The sequence below is a fragment of the Anomaloglossus baeobatrachus genome, chromosome 7 (genome assembly GCF_048569485.1).
Source record: "Anomaloglossus baeobatrachus isolate aAnoBae1 chromosome 7, aAnoBae1.hap1, whole genome shotgun sequence".
Taxonomy (NCBI): Eukaryota; Metazoa; Chordata; class Amphibia; order Anura; family Aromobatidae; genus Anomaloglossus; species Anomaloglossus baeobatrachus.
The window spans coordinates 249,656,781-249,677,612 of record NC_134359.1 but is presented as its reverse complement, the minus strand read 5'-3'; the positions used below and the strand labels follow the sequence as shown (position 1 = coordinate 249,677,612).

Here is a 20,832-nt window from a genome sequence, read left to right as displayed (position 1 = left end):
TTTCCTCCTTATCACTTGTCTAATACCTCTGTGTGTGCTTGCTGTGTGATGGAGTTTTGGTTTCCCCTGTTTGTCCTTATCTCTTGATTCTATCACACTTGTCCCGATCCTCCCCTGGGGAGAGGGAGAAGGGGTATTAGATCAGGATTGTTAAGGACATGGCAAGGAAGGCGGCCCAGACATCGTCACCATTAGACGTATCTCTGGGATCAGGGACAGCTAGGGCCCCCTAGCCTGAGGGCCAGTTTATTAGCCCTGGTCCCCAGTTATCCCAGCACACCCCGTGACACTATCCTGTGGATTGGTTAGAAATGTTGATTCTGGGACAATCCTTTAATGAAGGAGTCTATATCCAATCATCTCACATCCGTGATGTATCACACAGGTCACACGTCCTCTTTACTCCAGTCTCCATGCAGCCCAGCCATAAAGATAAAAAAGGTTTATTTCAGTAAGTAAATATTCTCTACAATTTTATGGACTATTTAAAAAAAACTGCAAACAAACATGGTGTCTATTAGAATAGGAGATGTCAAGAGGATTCCATCCATGTGGATCGGGATTCTTGAAGTGACTGTATTACCCATGCTGGTAAGTATTGCCTGTGGTAGCCGGTCTTCAGGCTTTTCCCCATTCTTTATTTCTCAGCTCATTTCTCCGAATCTTCCCGCTGACCGTTTTGGGCAATTGTTGCACAAATTCAATCTATTAATAATAGAAGAATAAGTCGGTACAAGTTCCAGCAGCTTCTTGTCACGCGAGTGACATCGGAATTGTGGCGCACAACACCACTCTCTACAACATAAGGGGAACACTGGGGACACTTTAACAATGGTGGGCCCTAGCGCTAGTGAGGGGGGAAGATGGGACACCTCCTCACTTACCTGTAGCTGTACCCTTCACTTTTAGACAATCCCTATACAGATTCCGCACCTGTCGCCGAACATGATTCCTGAGACCCTGGCAGATCCGGTAATAGATTCCAAAAAGGTAGAAGTCACGGGGCACTCAGCCTTCAGTCCAAGATTTATTGTTCAAAATGAGGTAACGGGAACAAGTAACAGCAAGGAAGGGGGAGCGGTGGGGAGAGCTGAACGGACGATGGCTGTTTCACGCTGGCTAGGCGCTTCCACGGGTCCCGTGGAAGCACCTAGTCGGTGTGAAACGGCTGTCGTCCGTTGAGCTCCCCCCTCCCTTGCTGTTACTTGTTCCTGTTACCTCATTTTGAACAGTAAATCTTGGATTGAAGGCTGAGTGCCCCGTGACTTCTACCTTTTTGGAATCTGCTTCTAATCCTGGGACTACACACGGAGTGAGCACCGCCCTTCCCAACAAGACATAGACTCCACAGGACCTCTGTAAGTACATCTTCCCCTGTTTGCAGCATGGTGCCGCCAGCTAGTGCATTTTCTTTTTTCCTTGCTGAAAGATTCGGTAATAGCCCTGGCTAAAGAGCTGGCAGGTGAGGGACGCTAGACCACCGCTGCATTAATAAAACACCAAGGGGAGGAAATATAGACGGGGAAACACAACAACGGGCTGCTGCAGTCATCACCAAGACTGCAGCCTACACAGCAACTTGCAGAGAGCGCTCCACCAGCTCCTTCCTCTTTCAGGCCAAGCTTCCATATCAGTAAGAGAATAACTGACACCCTCAACTGGGAGCAAAGCGTATATACACACACACACACACATATATAGATATAAGATTTTCACTACCTTCCTAGGTGTTTCTGGTTTGAGCCACTCCTAGTCCACACACATTATATATATATATATATATATAATGTGTGTGGACTAGGAGTGGCTCAAACCAGAAACACCTAGGAAGGTAGTGAAAATCTTACTGGCATGGGATACTAACATTAACCCTCTCAAGGTGAAGAGACTCTGGCCCACAACCTGTCACTCTAGTCTCTACAACAAAGATACGACCATGACACTTTTTGTGTGACTGTGGCGGTCATGAAGATACCCACCTTTCTTGGGTACTTGTACGGGGCGGTCACCTTCTTTACATGGTCTTGTAGTTCTTTAGTCAGTGTCTCATGGTCGTGTACAGTGTATGTAGGGGACAAGACAACAAAAGCTTTCACCACCTGTACAATAGACATGTTTACAAGGTATAAGACACAATGATTTTAATTTTGGATGGTCTGACATTTTATTGCAGCACATATGCCAAAAAGTATTTGTTTAATTCTTTGATATTAAACTAAAAGAGGAATTCCTACTTGTAAATTAATTTTTGATGGTAGGGGGTCCTAAAAGTTGATCCCCCTCTTAGCGGGAGAACAGGATTTCCTGACCTTTCTTCTCTAAGCAAAGGTTTTCCGCCATCTCCCAATAGATGTGAGAAAATCCTTCAGGGGTAAAGGCAAAATGTTCTGGATCGATCTACAGTACTAATGGACCCTACACATCACATTGACCTGCTTAATGCATGACATTATTCCAACAGCTGTAGAACAAAAAGAAATTTAGCCAACATGTCCATTCTGTAGCACCAGCGTCTCTGCAGAAACGCTGACATACCACCCCAGCCGGGTTGCGTCCTCCCATGCACTCCCCCAGCCATCCACATGTGCATGCCACTCAGGGTTCCCAGGAGTGCACGCACACACCGGCCCTCCTCTTAAAGGTGTTACTTCTAGGAAATGCCTCTCATCCTATGGCTGAGAGGTACAGTGTATTTAAGGCATCCTCCTATTAGGGAAGGTGCCTGTGCAATGCCTCTAGTTAGTCAGTCTCCAGTCTGCTACCAAGGTAGTTGTCAGGTCTTGAGCTCCTGTCCTGGTATCCCTGTGTCCATCTCCAGTACCTGCCTTCCCATACCTGCCTATGCCTACCGTGACCACCATTCCTGTTGTGGAGGTGGCCTGAGCTATAGCTTGTTTGTTCAAACGTAATAAGAATATCTGTGTATGTAACTAATCAAAATATAGATGTAGTTGCATAATTATCAGTATGTCTATATAGCAATTGCACAGACCTATAATATGATTCTAAGCTGTATAGTCATGAAGGGGTTACCAAGAATAAGTGAACAGATGTACAAACAATGGAAATTTTCATAAAAGTGAGCAAAAGTCTTATCAGTAGTTTTCACACAGAAAGAATGTATAACAAACAGATGTATTTTACAGCATGCTGGGAAAAACTGGGGAGTGAAATCCTCCCTGTCTTAGTCCCAAGGTCAATGATGCATTCTGTATAATTTTAATCTATCCAATACACGGGTTCAGTGGGGTGACGCTGGCTCAAGGAGAGAACATGTCTTGTGTGGTCATTGTCTGATTCATTAATATCGGCACTGATATACAGCTAATACGGCACTGGTCTCTGGCTACCCTGTATGAAGACTCCATTAGCAGTCTTACCCAAATTTCTCCCTTGACACTGTCAGTACAACTCTGTCCAGCCTGCCTCAGTCATCCCGCTTGTACCGGTCTATTCCTGTGTCCACCACCTGTCCTGGGGGTCAGCTGCCACAGTCCTGGTCACTGCTCGCGGAGCGGTACCAGTCGTCCACCTCGCGGTGGGCGCTTAGTTAAGCCCCTCCCAATAAAGGGTAAGCCGGGGTCCCTCCTGTGCTCCAGTGGGTCCACTAACCACGCTCGCAGCTACTACACCAGCCGTGAGCATTACACATTCAGTAGAAATACATAGTTTCTGCTTTATTTCAACATGAGGTGCATGCAAAACCTTTTTGACTTTTGTAGTTTTCACATTTCTCCGCTCTCCAACACAATGGGTGGTGTCGGAATGGCTGCGAGATACCATAGCTCATCTAATTCATGACTAGCTGTGGCGTTCCATATGACAGAAATCTATATTCCAGTATGTGACTGGAGTGAGATTTCTGATGTGCCGCACGGAGGAGCCCACCACTTGTCAGACGTTTAGAATTCATTAAGAGGCGTGCACCCCCTTGATAACTCATGAGCTTCTGATTCCAGTACGCCCCATGAATTGGGCCCTATATCGGCTATTTTTCTTTTTGCTGATGGTATAGCCCATGTATTGATACGATGCTCAAGTCCTACAATAACTAGGGTGCTGTGTCCTCTATAAATCCAATTGTTTCTTGTTATACACCCTGAAATATTACAATATTCTATACAATAGTTAATTAACAGTTACCTCTCCTCTGATGGGGTCCGGACTGCTGACCACTGCGGATTCTGCCACAGCCGGGTGCTCTATTAGGGCGCTTTCTATTTCAAAGGGTCCGATGCGATATCTGAAAAAGACCATGAAAAAAGGTCTACAGGTCTAGGCACACCTCTCATTGTATGGATCTGTTATCTAACACCTATACAATTCTATAGATCTATTTTGCACCTTCATGTGCCTCAAGTGGAAGCATTGTACACTGCTTACTCCACATTAGGGCTCCACGGTTTGGCTCCTGTACAAATTCCATGCACACAGTATTGCTAAATTGATCATGTGCACACTAAAGGCCCCTTAACACACTGAGACTTTCTAGCGATCCCACCAGCGATCCCAACCTGGCCGGGATCGCTACAAAGTCTCTGGTGAGCTGTCAAACAGGCAGACCTGGCCAACGACGCAACAGTGATCCGGACCTGCAGAACGACCTAGCTAGTCATTGGGGACGTTGTAAAGCAGCTTTTTGAAAGGGAAGTCGCTAACGAAGTCGCTGTAAAGTCCCCTTTACACACTGAGACTTTGCTGCACAGCGGGAAACAAAGGATCAAAGAATGGTCCTGAACGATTTGTAGCGATCACAACTTCACAGCAGGGGCCAGGTCGCTGATGTGTTTCACACACTGCAATGTCGCTGGGGAGGTCGCTATAACGTCACAAAACCGGTGATGTTACAGCGATGTCGTTTGCGATGTTACAGTGTGTAAAGCCACCTTTACACTGAAACCTACATTTTCTGTGTCAAGGAACCAACAAAAGACAACTATCCTGATCATATTTCTGTATATTTACCATTTCTGCAATCTGGACTTTTGCATTCCCTACATCCTCAGACTAAGTCCACATGGAACCCAAGTATGGCCAAGGATAGGTACTGTTGTAAAATAAAGAGACAACCATTTCTTACTAGTGCCATATTCCTGGTCGTTCCTGTCTACCGGCAGTGATGATATCTGATCCATAATTCATGTGACTACTGCAGCTAGTCACTGGAGTCAGCAGTCCCATCTGCCTTTATTGATTGGCTGCAGTGGTCACTTGGCTGTTGGATGGGACATCCTCACGGTTGGACTGTCGGGGACCACCTGAGTGGCAACACTGGAGCAGAATTTAATTCAATGGATTTCATGATTTCTCCTATCGTTGTGTCTGGACTCAGTGAGTAACAGTTCAGCCATCCAATCTTGGGAAGGGGCATGGTGGTCTGTCAGTATGGTGATAGGCAACTCAGCCATTCAATCCAGGATGGCACGTGCAAGGTTTCCTCCAGATGTCTCCTGTCCGGAGTGATTACCTTGCTATTTAGCTGCCTTTCTGTCTTTCATTACTGCCGGTTGTAGCTTTAGCTCAGTGGTGTCTGCGTGCTTGTTGTTCCTCTGCTTAGTCTGATCAATTCTTTACTTGAAATTGGACCTTGCTTCTGACAATCTAGTTGTCTAGTCCCTTTGTCTTGATCTGCTACCTTTCTGGAATTTTGGCCTCAGACCCTGACCTGACAACACCTTTGCTCACCCCTTTATTTATGGTTAGCCCTCCTGGTATCTGACCTTGGACCTATTGACCAGCCACCCTCACAGCTAGCCTCTGGATAGTGACTGGTGTCACAATGGGTAAGTAATGTTACTTCCCTGTTTTATAACATACTCTACTCTTGTATAACTTCTTGTTAATATCTTGTATAAATCTCTATAAAGCAGTGCTCTTATTAGATTTCACAAGAAACACTTTTTACGTTACATAGTGTAGATTATGCTAAAACCTTATATTTACCCTGAGGATAAAATTAGATCATCTGATCTTCCAATAAACCAGAAATAGCCATCTTCATCTTTTATAGCTCTGTCTCCCGTGAGATAAAAGTCTCCTTTTTGGGTTGAGGCTGTTTTCTCTGGGTCGCCCTATTGTAAATGGATATAATACATCAACTGTAAAGGCGAAATCGTTGCATTATGTAAAGGATTGCGTACTGAAAATTGCAATCAGATGGAGGCAGGTCTCTTTACAGTCTATTGCTTTTTTTGTTACATTTTTTTAATAACTATGAATGCCCCTTTCAAGATTACATCCACTCTCACATGCAAAATGAAGCAACTTAAACAGTTGTGGAACTACAACTGTATCTCCATGGTAACAGACTACAAGCAAAGCATGTGTAGTCGGATCTTGTAGTCATCTTTTTTTTTTTTTTTTTTTTCTCCCTCTTCTGTCCCTTGCTTCTTGTTAAGCTGCCGAGCGTAAGTTAGCAAAAAGGGGACTGTATATAAGCCAGTACATGTGCAGGCTCAGACGAGAAGGGGTTTTTTTTGTAGTCGGTTGTGATGGAGACACATAGGTCTGCACAGGAGCTGTAGACAACTAACAATACATTTCAATCAAAACTATTTGCAAGGTTTCAACATTTAAAGGGAATCTGGCAGCAGGTTTTTGCTCCCCCATCTGACAGCAGCATAATGTAAAGACAGAGACCCTGATTCCAGCGATGTGTCACTTACTGAGCTGTTTGCTTTCATTTTAATAAAATCAATGTTTTCTCCGCTGCAGTTATACAGACCTCCTGAATATGGTGGACTACCTGCAGCATGCCAAGTAGTCCTGTAATGATAATCTTCTGCTGATTGAACAGTGTTTTTATCAAAACTACACTAAGAAGCCCAGTAATTGACACATCACTGGAATCAGGATATCTCTGCCCCTACGTTATGCTGCTCTCAGATTAGGTGGCAAAAAACAGATTTCCTTTAAAATGGACTAGGACTGTAAAAATAAAGTGGTTAGTACGGCAGACATGGCCAAATTTAGAATAAGCTTACTGTGTATTGAGAAAAGAGATAAAAAGGTCTTTGCGGGACTATACGGATTGCAATTTCACCTTCCTGATTTGGGGATAATATGTTGCCATCAGCATCAACTACCTGAAATGATAAAATATATATATTAAAGAGACATAATAAATAGATCCCACCTTCAAGACAAGCTATTTCACTATCTAAAGGCCCCATCACACGCAGCGATATCGCTAGCGAGCGTACCCGCCCCCGTCGTTTGTGTGTCACGGGCAATTCACTGCCCATGGCGCACAATGTCGTTTGGAGCCGTCACACGTACTTACCTGCCTAGCGACGTCGCTGTGGCCGGCGAACCGCCTCCTTTCTAAGGGGGCAGTTCGTGTGGCGTCACAGCGGCGTCACTAAGTGGCCGCCTAATAGAAGCAGAGGGGCGGAGATGAGCGGCCGTAACATCCCACCCACCTCCTTCCTTCCTTCCTCATTGCGGGCGACCGCAGGTAAGCTGTAGTTCGTTGTTCCTGCGGTGTCACACGTAGCGATGTGTGCTGCCTCGGGACCGACGAACAACCTGCGACCTCAACAATCAACGATTTTTTGAAAATGAACGACGTGTCAACGATGGACGATTTGGTGAGTATTTTCCGTCGTTAATGGTCGTTCGATGGTGTCACACGCAACAACGTTGCTAACGATGCCGGATGTGCAGCACGGAATCCGTGACCCCGTCGATATGTCGTTAGACATGTCGTTGCGTGTGATGGGGCCTTAAGACTGCACCCGTGTTGAGTAGAGTGAAAATGTGTATAGATGACAGCAGAAGCTGAATTAGAGAGCACAGTGTTATAGTGTTATGTCTCTAGTTCATAGGTGTAGCCTTGAAAATTAGTTTTAATTACATGTAAAGTTATAATTTTGTGACGCCGATTTCTTTCAAGGGAATGTAACACCATGGGTAACCATGGTGAAATCTTAGGTAAGCACTTCAGCTTGATAAAATTTAACGGTGTGCAACGTCACACAGGATCTGGCTCTGCTCGACACTTGCAGTGGTCATCAATGGAGAGTTCTATTGAGTGACATGGTAGAGACTATAGTCAGCACTTGACCTAAAGTATGCAAATCGCATTCTTGCAATTACTTGACTGCTGGAATCCGCAAGCTGAGCTGTATCCTAACAGTGTGTGCATTACACACAATTAGGAGAAGATTTCACCAAGTGAGGACAACCCTATGGAGTACTTTGCACGTTGCGACATCGCTACTGCGATATTGTTGGGGTCAAATCGAAAATGACGCACATCCGGCGCTGGTAACGACGACGCAACGTGTAAAGACTAGATGCGCTGATAAACGATCGCAAAAGCATTTAAAATCGGTGATCTGTGTAGTGTCGGTCATTTTCATAATGTCGCACCAATAGGAGATACGATGTTGTTCCTCGTTCCTGCGGCAGCACACATCGCTGTGTGTGAAGCCGCAGGAGCGAGGAACATCTCCTTACCTGCCTCCACTGGCTATGCGGAAGGAAGGAGGTGGGCGGGATGTTTACGTCCCGCTCATCTCCGCCCCTCCGCTTCTATTGGCCACCTGCCGTGTGACGTCGCTGTGATGCTGCACGACCCGCGGGTCGCCGGCCAGAGCAACGTCGCAGGGCAGGTGAGTGGGTGTGAAGCTGCCGTATCGATAATGTTCGCTATGGCAGCTATCACAAGATATCGCATGTGCGACGGGGGTAGATGCTATCGTGCTCGGCATCGCTAGCCGATGCTACCGATGTCGCAGCGTGCAAAGTACCCCTATCACTTGCCAAGGGACATACTCTGGGTATCTTACCAGTCATGCAAACAATATCTGGTTGTAACCTGTCACTAAAAAGAAGGGTCCTCAAAAGATATTTCTACTTGTTTTATTGTACCATTATGAACACAACCTCCAGTTATCCCATGTTCGTACCTGGACATCATAGAGTGGAGAAGACTTTCCCATAGAGCCTGTTTTTATTTTCATTCCTTTAAATGTTCCACATACCAGGACCTGGATAATAATGGCGGTAGTTAGTGATGTCCATTTGCTCTGGTGTTTTATACTATAAAGCCTCACTTACACTGCATGTGTTGGCTCTGTATTCTGTCCTGATGGAGTAGGAGTGACATATGCCTCTGATATTCTGTATGGACACTTTCCCACATGTAAAACATACATTTTTCAATACATAACATGTAAAATTAGATGCTATGTAACACATCATACACTCCCCTTATAGCAACGGAGCTCCCATGGAACAGTGAACATAAGAGCTTACAGTCTAAACTAGAGGAGGGGAGAGATAACAAAGGTGTAATGTACTAAGCCTTGCACTAGAACATTTGTGGTTTAAATAAAAATAAAGCCGCATGACCATCCAGTATTTCACGCAAATATAAAGTACAGTGTGACAAAAGGATGAAAGTACGGAGAATGATCGGATTGCTGAGCAAAGACTCAAAGCGGTGATAAACAACATCATGCATACCCAGGATAAATGTATGATTGCCTGTGGTCAACGTCACGCACAGACCAGGGGAAGTCCGGCACACGGCAAAACACAAGACACAAGGGAGTACATCGGGGACACTTTAACAACGGTGGTCCCTGCTGCTAGGGAGAGGGGTGAAGGGACACCTCCTGACCTCACCACAAGCTCCTTCCTAAGCTCCCTAGCGTCCCTATACAGGGTGTCTCAACCCGTAGCCGAGCCAGATACCTAATCCTTCACTAGCCCTGTGAATACCCTTGCTAGTAAGATGGTGTCACGTCCCCATCAGAGTCCACTCCTGCGACTTCTGCTCAGATTGCCAGACGACGCCATGTTCCCACCATGGATAGTGCTGGTGATGGGAGAGGAGTCGGTGCCCGTGGCTCTGCTTCTATTGTGATTCCTGTGCGCTGACCTTGCTTGTTGTTTGACTACCCTCCTGCCTGTCATTTTTGTACCTTGCTGCCAGTTCCGGATTTGACCCCTGCTTTGTCTCCTCACTACGCCCTTCCTTGCCGATTCTGTTCCTGTTTTGCATCTCCTGGATTTTGACCCTGCCTGACGACCATGGACTACAGTCTACCACAGGTAGCGATCTCTGAGGCTCTGTGTAATTCCAAATCCCTGTAAAGGGGTTAAAGGGTTGCAGAGTTCTTGGGGTCCTGCTTTGAGAGTGGCTTTTCTCTAGATTCCCCTTACAGCCAGCCTGAGTCTGTGGCCCCTATCAGGCATTACGGATGGCTAGCGAGAGACTCTAGTCCCACCACTGCGCTAATCAACACGACAGGGAAGGAAAGATAGACAGGGGGATCAACAAAAGGATAAGGTCCAACTTCACAGCTGCAGTCAGACACAAGGACTGCAGCCTACACCGCTTCCAACAACAAGGGCAGCAGCAGCTCCTTCCACTTCCAGGCCTAGCTTCAGAATGAATCAAAATAACTGGCACCCTCTACTGGGAGATGTGACCATATCTAGGGGATTGGAGTGGTCACAAACCAGATGCACATGAGGAGAGGTAATGTGAAGCTGCTGGCAAGGAAAAACTGACATTAACCCTTGACGCACCAAAAGAAAGGAAACACGTTTAATATAGAAAATCTCAGAGCACTGTAAGACTCCGGGCCTGAACCTGTCACAAGTCTCTTAATGCAGAGAGACTACCGTGACAGTCAAGCTGTTTCGATCCCCACAAATCTCAAGAAGCATTGACTAAGTAATAAAATGGTGGTCACCCATGTACATTAATGCTTCATTCACATGGATTACTTTGGGACCCCTTATTCTTATGAAAGGTGGGTCACATACATAGGTGATATATGCTATTTATTATGTTGAAAGGGTTAACAGGCCAGTTGGCCAATGGCAATGATTATAGTTGCAGTACAATAACACGTGTGTCCATAAACATCAAGGTTAAGCTTCATTCAGGTTGATGATACTATCCTGGCTGGTGGCCATAACCGCAGACTAGGGCCAAGGTCAATGCCCATCGCTTCTCTCATCCAAGAGTTCCGGGTCGATTATGGTAATAACACTCCAATTAAACTCTGATCCAAGTTTGATGAGAGTGTTAGCTTTGAGTTATCTGATTCTTTCAGATGATCAACTCATAGCACACGGTCAGGAGAAGATGGAGAACAAAATTTCTTCATTTCATCAGTGCGCGGAAATTGGACTACACTCAAATCGCATCCAAGTACACTCCAATGATTTCCACTCACTTATTGACTAATATTGCTGAGTGCGATCCAAATATTGGATCAAACTTATAAATGCTGTAATTCTTCACTCGGACCGAGATGGTCCGAGGAAAGAGTTTGGCATGTGAGGCCCCCTAGGCTGACATTGATCTAAGTGGGATACAATGTTTTGTTGGACTACACTCGGACACAAAATAAGGTGTTTTGAGCAAGCCCTGAAGGGTACTTTACACGCTACGATCTCACTAGCGAGATCGCAAGCGAGTGTACCCGCCCCCGTCGGTTGTGCGACACGGGGAAATCGCTGCCCGTGGCGCACAACCTCGTTAGTCCCCGTCAGACGGACTTACCTGCCCTGCGACATCGCTCTGGCTGGCAAACCGCCTACTTTCTAAGGGGGCGGTTCGTGCGGCGTCACAGCGATGTCACACGGCAGGCGTCCAATAGAAGCGGAGGGGCGGAGTTGAGCGGCCGTAACATCCCGCCCACCTCCTTCCTTCCTCATTGCCGGTGGAGGCAGGTAAGGAGATGTTCATCGCTCCTGCAGTGTCACACATAGCGATGTGTGCTGCCGCAGGAGCGACGAACAACATTGTACCTGCAGCAGCAGCGATATTAAGGAAATGAGCGACGTGTCAACGAGCAACGTTTTTTCACGCTTTTGTGCTCGTTGATCGTCGCTCCTTGGTATTACATGCTGCGATGTCGGTAACGGCGCCGGATGTGCGTCACTACCGACGTGACCCCGACGACATATCGTTACCGATATCGCAGCATGTAAAGTACCCTTAAGCCTCATAAAGACATGAACTTTACATTGTCTATGTGCTGGTAGAACCGAAAAAATATAGCCAACAAAACACCATTATAATAAAATCATTAAATTTTATTGTCACAATATCATAAAAACATCAAAAGGTTTAAAATGATGATAAGAGAGGGGCTGACACAAGAATAATAAATATCAAAATATAAATAAATTACACATAGTGTGATACATGAAAACACACAAAATGGCACTATAACTCAGGATATGGAACAGGTGCAAGCAGTGCAGAACATCACCATGAATGATATATATGGCACCTATAATAAAAACTATAAATATGAAGTGCAAATAAAGCCAAAGTGGTCTATATCATGGTGCCTAAAAAGACATGGCGATGTAAGTGCGCCAGCATCTCACCATACCCACAAAAAACCTCCATAATCCATATGGGCTGTATCTGAGGTAAATTACCGAAATCAGAAGCGAATAAAGGGCCCAAAAACATGAAGGACAATACCTGTAGCCGGCTGGCACTATTACACACACTGATGGCTACAGGTATTGTCCTTCATGTTTTTGGGCCCTTTATTCGCTTCTGATTTCGGTAATTTACCTCAGATACAGCCCATATGGATTATGGAGGTTTTTTGTGGGTATGGTGAGATGCTGGCGCACTTACATCGCCATGTCTTTTTAGGCACCATGATATAGACCACTTTGGCTTTATTTGCACTTCATATTTATAGTTTTTATTATAGGTGCCATATATATCATTCATGGTGATGTTCTGCACTGCTTGCACCTGTTCCATATCCTGAGTTATAGTGCCATTTTGTGTGTTTTCATGTATCACACTATGTGTAATTTATTTATATTTTGATATTTATTATTCTTGTGTCAGCCCCTCTCTTATCATCATTTTAAACCTTTTGATGTTTTTATGATATTGTGACAATAAAATTTAATGATTTTATTATAATGGTGTTTTGTTGGCTATATTTTTTCGGTTCTATGATTATATAATAGCCTCATCAGTAATATTTTGGAGTGTGAGACTTCATTTGGTGATAGTCCTGTGTACACACCATTGTACTCCTGTTGGTTCTAATCGGTGTAGCATTGTCTATGTGCTGGTAGAGATCCCTACAGGTAAATGCTGCCCTCCTAATATTTTTCCTTGCCATGTAAGGACCATGATTCATGGATAGGCCACCACGGGTCTCCTGACCTGAACTTGACAGGCTATGATGCTACCAAGCTCAGGTCAGGAGATCCATGGCCAGTTCATGCATCATGGTCCACAATGATAAATAGACGTCTGAATTAAGCGTAGTGTGAGTTTATGACCATAGGCCAGAATAGTACCATCAACTCTTGGACCAATAATCTGAAAAGTGCCCCAGTGCTTGGCTGAAAAACAAAGTTTTGTCCAGTTATAACTTACAGTCTCTGTTTGACCGTAGGCTTCATAAAGCTGAAGCCCTGTCTGTGCTTTCCACTGCTCCATCACTTGAGGGTTGATGGGTTCTCCACCAGTCACACAATGACTTAGATTCTTAAATTTGTAGCTTTAGAAGTATAGAGAAAAAATTATGTAAATGTAAGAGAAAACATAGAAACATTCATTTTGTGTGTATGTGACAAGAGCTGCCCATTCCAAAGGACCGAGTAGCTGAGAATCGAGGCAGACTAGTCCTCTCCAGAACAATAGCTTTGGTTTTCAGATAATTCATACAGCTGTATACTATATATACGTACCTCGCAAGGTCGCATAACACCAGCATACGAAAGGCTGTTGGAGGAGCACAGAATACAGTGATGGGGTACTGGGCCAATGTCTACATGAAAAAAGAAAAACATTTAGTGCAGTTTTTGTTATTAGCTGTTCACCATTCAGTTTAGAATTTGCTGATCATATGTAAAACAACAAACAGATTATTTCCACTGCTATTGGAATCTAATATATAAAGCTGAGTGTATGTATGTGTATATGTCTGTGTGTGTGTGTGTGTGTGTGTGTGTATGTATGTGTGTTCACTAAAGGAATTCGCTCCGTTGCATTTACAATCACGAAATTTTGCACAACCACTTCATTTGACTCACTGAACGTCATAGACTATGTTTTGAGGGGAAATTTTAACCCTGCGCTTTACAGTTATTCCCCAAAAATTCCCCGCTTACTTACTGTTTGGTTGTGTGAGGTAATATATTGCCTGCTTTGACAGTTAGCCTGGATATTTATCACATGGCCAATAGCAGCCAATCACAGCTCTGCTTCTATTTTGCTACAGATCATTAATAGGAGCTGTGATTGGTTTCTATAGGCAATGAAGGACATGCTTTGTATAAGAAGCTTATGTGTCAGTTAATATGATTTTGGTGGTGAGAGGGGGAGTGGGAGAGAGGGAGCGTGAGTGGGAGAGAGGGAGCGTGAGTGGGAGAGTGGAAGTGAGGGAGAGTGGGAGAGTGGGAGGGAGGGTGAGTGGGAGGGAGGGTGAGTGGGAGAGAGGGTGAGTGGGAGGGAGAGAGGGTGAGTGGGAGGGAGAGAGGGAGACTGGGAGAGAGAGGGAGTTTGAGAGAGAGAGAGAGAGTGGGGGAGAGGGAGAAGAGGGGAAGAGAGTGGGAGAGAGACAGAGAAACTTAGTTATTATCCCGGGCAACATCAGGTACTACAGCTAATATGAATTAAAATAACTTGGGCTTCAGCTGTTTCTGTATTCTCGATCAGTGGTTTTCCAATGCTAAAACATATTTTTAAAAAAGCCTCATGCCTCACTTACGGTATATATGCTCAGTATAACAGGAACCAAGACCACCCCCTAAAGTGATATCAGAAATCGTGTTTTGATTGATTTATCGAAAAAGTATCATGGGTGATTCAAACAGAATATCATTGGAAATTATGCCAGCTGACAGCCGGTCTTCATGTGACAAGTAGATATTATGGAAAAAATGTACTTTAAAAAGAAAAAAAAACTATTTTGGAAAAATGCTGCTTTTTGCAGAAATTACTTTAGTTTTGAACAACCTTTTTTTTGATTAAAAGGATTGACTAACTTGATACATTTCTGAAAACTTCTATTTTTACGATCTTCTTTCAGCCATGGAAGTTTTTACCAATGCAATCGAGGGTATCCAGCCATTTAGACATAAAACTTCACCAGTTTATTAGTACAACTTAAAAGGTTCCAGGTACATTAAAAAATATTGCATAAAGGCAAAGACCAACGCGTTTCAGACCTAGAACTGTCCTAAGTCATGGAAGTGCTATGAGGTGCAATTGATGTAGGGCACTCTGGCTGAAATCTAACACAAGCATAGTTAGTGCCGAGGATTGGACATGCGAAGCTGAGAAATCGATCTGCGCATGTGCCGTACCCGGCAATACCGGTACCTGTGCAAATTTTCAGGCAGAGGAGGCATGTCACTGAAAAAGCAGCAACGTTTTCATTCATAGAGTGTAGGCAGGCGGGGGTCTGAATAATACTCAGGCAGAGAGGAGAAGACCAAGTGTGACTTTCAGCCCTGCCCTTCATATATAGGACATTTGGGTCATTTGTGGTTTATTTTCCTTCCTCTGTATAATTTGGATTTGCTTTCAACTTACTTCCAACATTATAATTGGGTCAAATCGAGGCATGTAGTGAGCAAACACACATGAACCTTGGATCCAAGGTGAAAAAACACTGCTCCATGCAGATTTTGCCCATCCCGTGTCTGATGTATTCCAAAACACGTCTGATGGAGTTAAATCCAGCCAATACCTGTATGGATACAATAGATACTAAATTATTGGATATCTGCATACTTTTTAGTGAGGGGCAACAGAGACCTGTTCTCAGAGCTCAGAACCCATAACTATCATCATCCCTCACCTCACGTTTATGGATTAGGCTGAAAGGTCCGTGTTAAGGACCTTCATCGGAGGTATATGTTGGTAAGATTTGGCAATCTCAGACGTTAATTTCCTAAACTCTAGAAACAAACTTCTACCGTCCCAATGGAGGTCAACATTTTTGTCCTTCTGTGTGTAAATAGTGCAGTTGCACCAAACATGAGGCTCAGACACAGAGTGCACAAAGCCGAACATTATTTATATGAGACCAACAAAACACTAGTGATAAGCGGGCACTTCCATGCTCGGGTGCTTGGTACTCGTAATAGTGATGAGCAGGCACTACCATGCTCAGATGCTCGGTACTCGTAACTAGTGATGAGCGGGCACTACCATGCTCAGATGCTCGGTACTCGTAACTAGTGATGAGCGGGCACTACCATGCTCAGATGCTCGGTACTCGTAATTAGTGATGAGCGAGCACTACCATGCTCAGGTGCACTGTACCCGTAACTTGTGATAAGTGAGCACTACCATCCTCGGATGCTCGGTACTCGTAACTAGTGATGAATGAGCACTATCATGGTCAGATAATGGGTACTCATAACAAGCAGTTAATGCTCAGATGGGTCCAACTCAAGTACACAAGTACAATAGAAGTCAATGGGAACTCGAGCATTTTTTCGGAATATTTCCATTAACAAAGTTCAAGTTCCAAGTTGAATTCCATTATACTCAGGTACTCAAATTGTGCCCATCCCAGCATTAATTAACTGCTCGTTACGAGTACCGAGCACCCGAGCATGGTAGTGCTCGCTCATCACTAGTTACGAGTACCGAGCACCCGAGCATGGTAGTGCCTGCTCATCACTAGTTACGAGTGCCGAGCACCCGAGCATGGTAGTGCCTGCTCATCACTAGTTACGAGTACCGAGCACCTGAGCATGGTAGTGCTCGCTCATCACTACAAAACACAAGATCAGATCAGTAACAAGATTGGGACACAAATATGAAGATTATCCCTTAGGCTCCAGGTATATGCAAGCCATCGGACATAGTCACAATAGACAACCTGTTTGACCAGGACTTCTTATTTGGAAGCGTATCACATGTATACCCCAATCTTCTTGAGCTTTCTCATACCTAGTTCACACTGGCACCTTCCTAGATGTGCCTGATGCTGATGTTGGCTCACCTAGGCCACCAATTTGTAGTTATGAGAATCCTATTGAACTAACTTCCATATATACTTACTTTCCAGTCAAAGTCATTCCTAGTCCATAGCTGCTGTGACTGTGCTCTGTCATTTTTGGAGAACCTGTTGTCCCACTGGTGAAGTAAATGGTCAATGGATCTGTACTCCTTGTCCTCACACACATATGGTTATCATTTACTGACCTTAAATATATGGAAATATCGTTTTATCACATGATCCATGGTGCCTGTATCATTGCATACCAATATGGATAAGACATACTTATAGAGATCTTGAAAATTCAGCCACCCTTCTCTCTTTCCAGAAACGGTCATTTTAGTTTTCAGTAATGGAGCTTGGGATGAGATGGTGTCTACAGTTGGTGCCAGTTCTTGGCTCGTGATAATGCACCTTGCCTCTGATGTTTGTAGCCTGTGCAGAATATCCTTTGCTGTAAGTTGTGTTGTCCCAGGAATTAGAACTAAACCTGCAAAGTAATGGAAACCTTAGATGGAATGCGTTACGATGGTTTTATAGTTTATCTTTGAGGAGGGAAACATCAGAGAATGGATTTCTTGGAAATCAGACTTCAAGCTTCCAGGCTATAAAGGAAATCTCTTATAACCCCTCAACATCTCATGACATTTATACTACTACTGTCCTCTTATATGTCATAAGGACCTTTGAGTCCCCTGGGTGCAAAAGCAATGGCCAAAACACTTCCAAAAACTGTTACTAAATTGTGTGATTCTATTGGTAATATTTTAAATAAGCTTTTTATTTTTGTACAATGTATGTTTCTTGATGTTTTTGTAAGTGATGCTCCACTTTTTTGCAACATTTGAGGAAAGTCAGAATTGTGTGTGAGGTAGCGACTGGCTATATAGTGAATGACCGGTATGTATCGTAGAGGCGGTAGTCCTCTGCGATGTAAACCTGGAATGTTTACTTTGGGACTTCTAGTTGCACACATTCAGGGCCAGGTTTACGAATAGTCAGAAGTGTGTGTGGGTCTGGCTATTCACATACCTCCACCCATGGGGTGTCTCAAGTGTTATAATGAGACTGCTTGTCTATGTGTTTGGAAGCTGAAGACTTCCTAGAAGACACTGGAGGGGAGAGTACAGCCAGGATAGAGAGGCTATGCTGTACGACGCAGTCTCTGACAGCTGGAGTTCTGGGCTTTGAAGAAGCGAGCTTCCAGAGCTGTGGACTGACAGGAGTCAGTGTGTGAAGCCTGCCAAAGCTCCTGAAAGGTAACCCCAGAGAAGGGGGGGTTGTGTGCTTACCTAAGTCAGGGAGTGATGGTTGCCCCTGAGATGGTACTCTCTGAACGTGTGCGAGTGTACCCGTTAGGTAAAACAGACTGTAATACAGTATTATGTTCCTGTAAAGCCGCAGACAGGCTTATGTTTATATTCCTGGAATGTGGTTTATGTGTGGCTAAATAAACCGTCTGGACTGTTAAATAGAAACTGTTCCCGTGTGTGTGCCTCAATCTAGTGGCCAACTGAATATTCCCTATCACATTCAGTGACCACAGCCTGACATGTGTCACCAGATATTAAATGGATATTCCATTAATATATATTGGTGTGCTGTCCTTCGGATGGGTTGATAGTCATTAATGTGTGATCACAAAGATGGGGGGGTCCCAGGGTTGTTTCAGTCTACTTACCGGCTCTAATACACGCAACATTGAACAGCCACCACTCTGGCACCCGAGGGAGAATCACAATAACCCTGTCTCCCGGTTTTAAGTCACAGGCATCAGAGAGTAAATTCGCCACTTTCCTGGAGTGAAATCCCAACTCATCAAAGCTCCATTTCACCTCTTTTCCTTCACCGTCTATCCACCACAGAGCGGGATTGGGATTTCTACTGCCATCCTGGGAAAAGACCATCACTATTACTTCTACCCCTGACACAAATTATGGAATCACCTGGCTCTGGGGATGTTCATTCAGTTGTTTTACTTTTGTTTAACAAAAAGCAGATCATAGACCTGGCACAAAACTAAAGCCATTTCAAATGGCAACTTTCTGGCTTTAAGAAACACTAAAAAAATCATGAAAATATAATGTGCTAGCCAGTAACGGTTACTTTTCAAGACCAAACAGGGATAAATTATGGAATCACTCAATTATGAGGAAACAATTATGGAATCACCCTGTAAATTTTCATTCCCAAAACTAACACCTCCATCACATAAGATCTGCTCATTAGTCTGCATTTAAAAAGGAGTGATCACACCTTGGAGAGCTCTTGCACCAAGTGGACTAACATGAATCTTGGCTCTAACACAAGAGATGTCAATTGAAACAAAGTAGAGGATTATCAAACTCTTAAAAGAGGGTAAATCATCACACAATGTTGCAAAAGATGTTAGTTATTCACAGTCAGCTGTGTCTAAAATCTGGACCAAATACAAACAACATGGGAAGGTTGTTAAAGGCAAATATACTGGTAGACCAAGGAAGACATCAAAGCGTCAAGACAGGAAATTTAAAGCAATATGTCTCCACAACAGGAAATGCAGAACAAAACAAATGAGAAATGAATGGGAGGAAACTGGAGTCAATGTCTGTGACCGAACTGTAAGAAACCGCCTAAAGAAAATGGGATTTACATACAGAAAAGCTAAACAATAAAAAGATGACTGCCTGAAGAGAACATGTAAATTTCCACAGTCATTGATGATATGGGGCTGCATGTTAGATAAAGGCACTGGGGAGATGGCTGTCATTACATCTTCAATAAATGCCCAAGTTTACATTGAAATTGTGGACACTTTTCTTATCCCATCAGTTGAAAGGATGTTTGGGGATGATGAAATCACTTATCAAGATAATAATACATCCTGCCATAGAGCGCAAAAACTCTGAAAACATTCCTTAAAAGACACATAAGGTCAATGTCATGGCCTACAAATAGTACGGATCTCAATCCAATTGAAAATCTTTGGTGGAAGTTGAAGAAAATGGTCCATGAGAAGGCTCCAACCTGCAAAGCTGATCTAGCAACAGCAATCAGAGAAAGTTGGAGCCAGATTGAGGAAGAGTACTGTTTGTCACTCATTAAGTCCGTGCCTCAGAGACTGCTAGCTGTTAAAAAAGCCAGAGGTGGTGCAACAAAAGACTAGTGATGTATTTAAGTGTTCTTTTGTTTGTTTGTTTTTCATGATTCCATAAGTTTTTCCTCATAATTGAGTGATTCCGTAATTTTTCCCCGTTTGGTCTTGAAAAGTAACCGTTACTGGCTGCACATTATGTTTTCATGATTTTTTTTAGTATTTCTTAAAGCCAGAAAGTTGCCATTTGAAGTGACTTTAGTTTTGTGCCATGTCTGTGATCTGCTTTTTGTAAACAAAAGTAAACAACTGAATGAACATCCTCAGAGCCAGGGGAGTCCAGAATTTTTGCCAGGGGTTGTACTAGTACTTATACATCATCATCATAATACGCAGTCCTGTACCATATCTTTAGTCCTTTTTATGCATCCTGCATTACATATATATATTGTATATTTATGCCGTGAGGGCATGAACAAGTAATTATAGACTCTAATGTACAGCACCATGGAATCAATGTTGCTCTATAAATAAAAAATAATAATAAAAATAATAATAATAGACTCTTACCTTCTCAGCAGCCGTCCACTTGTCTAATATGTCACTTGCAAAGTTGAAGTATTCTGGTAGATCCAGTTTGTAACTTGACCTAATATCCTCATAATCAGAGAAATTCTGAGGGGCAGAAAACTTTTGGCTCTTGCTGATTAATCTGGAGCAGATCCTTGGGTTAACATGACAGGCGAAGCGTCTTAGTTTAATTAGAATTTTCATGACCGACACCGA

The 20,832-nt window shown here is 43.8% G+C and overlaps 1 protein-coding gene across 2 annotated transcripts; it reads right to left on the bottom strand.

Moving 5' to 3' along the window:
- Nucleotides 1-518: 518 nt before the first annotated feature.
- LOC142245379 (acyl-coenzyme A synthetase ACSM3, mitochondrial-like) lies at nucleotides 519-20,832 on the bottom strand. 2 transcript variants are annotated; one of them, XM_075318036.1, is made up of 13 exons: nucleotides 20,617-20,832; nucleotides 18,655-18,865; nucleotides 17,259-17,463; nucleotides 17,036-17,179; nucleotides 15,554-15,710; nucleotides 13,705-13,784; nucleotides 13,391-13,514; nucleotides 8,913-8,993; nucleotides 6,984-7,085; nucleotides 5,944-6,071; nucleotides 4,144-4,243; nucleotides 1,980-2,099; nucleotides 519-705 (listed from the first exon to the last, which is right to left on the bottom strand). In XM_075318036.1, the coding sequence occupies exons 1-13, from the start codon at nucleotides 20,818-20,820 to the stop codon at nucleotides 619-621; spliced, it is 1,743 nt and encodes a 580-aa protein (XP_075174151.1). In that variant the 5' UTR covers nucleotides 20,821-20,832; the 3' UTR covers nucleotides 519-618. The 2 variants fall into 2 exon arrangements, with proteins under 2 accessions (XP_075174151.1, XP_075174150.1); XM_075318035.1 differs by having other exon boundaries at nucleotides 5,944-6,059; nucleotides 20,617-20,820.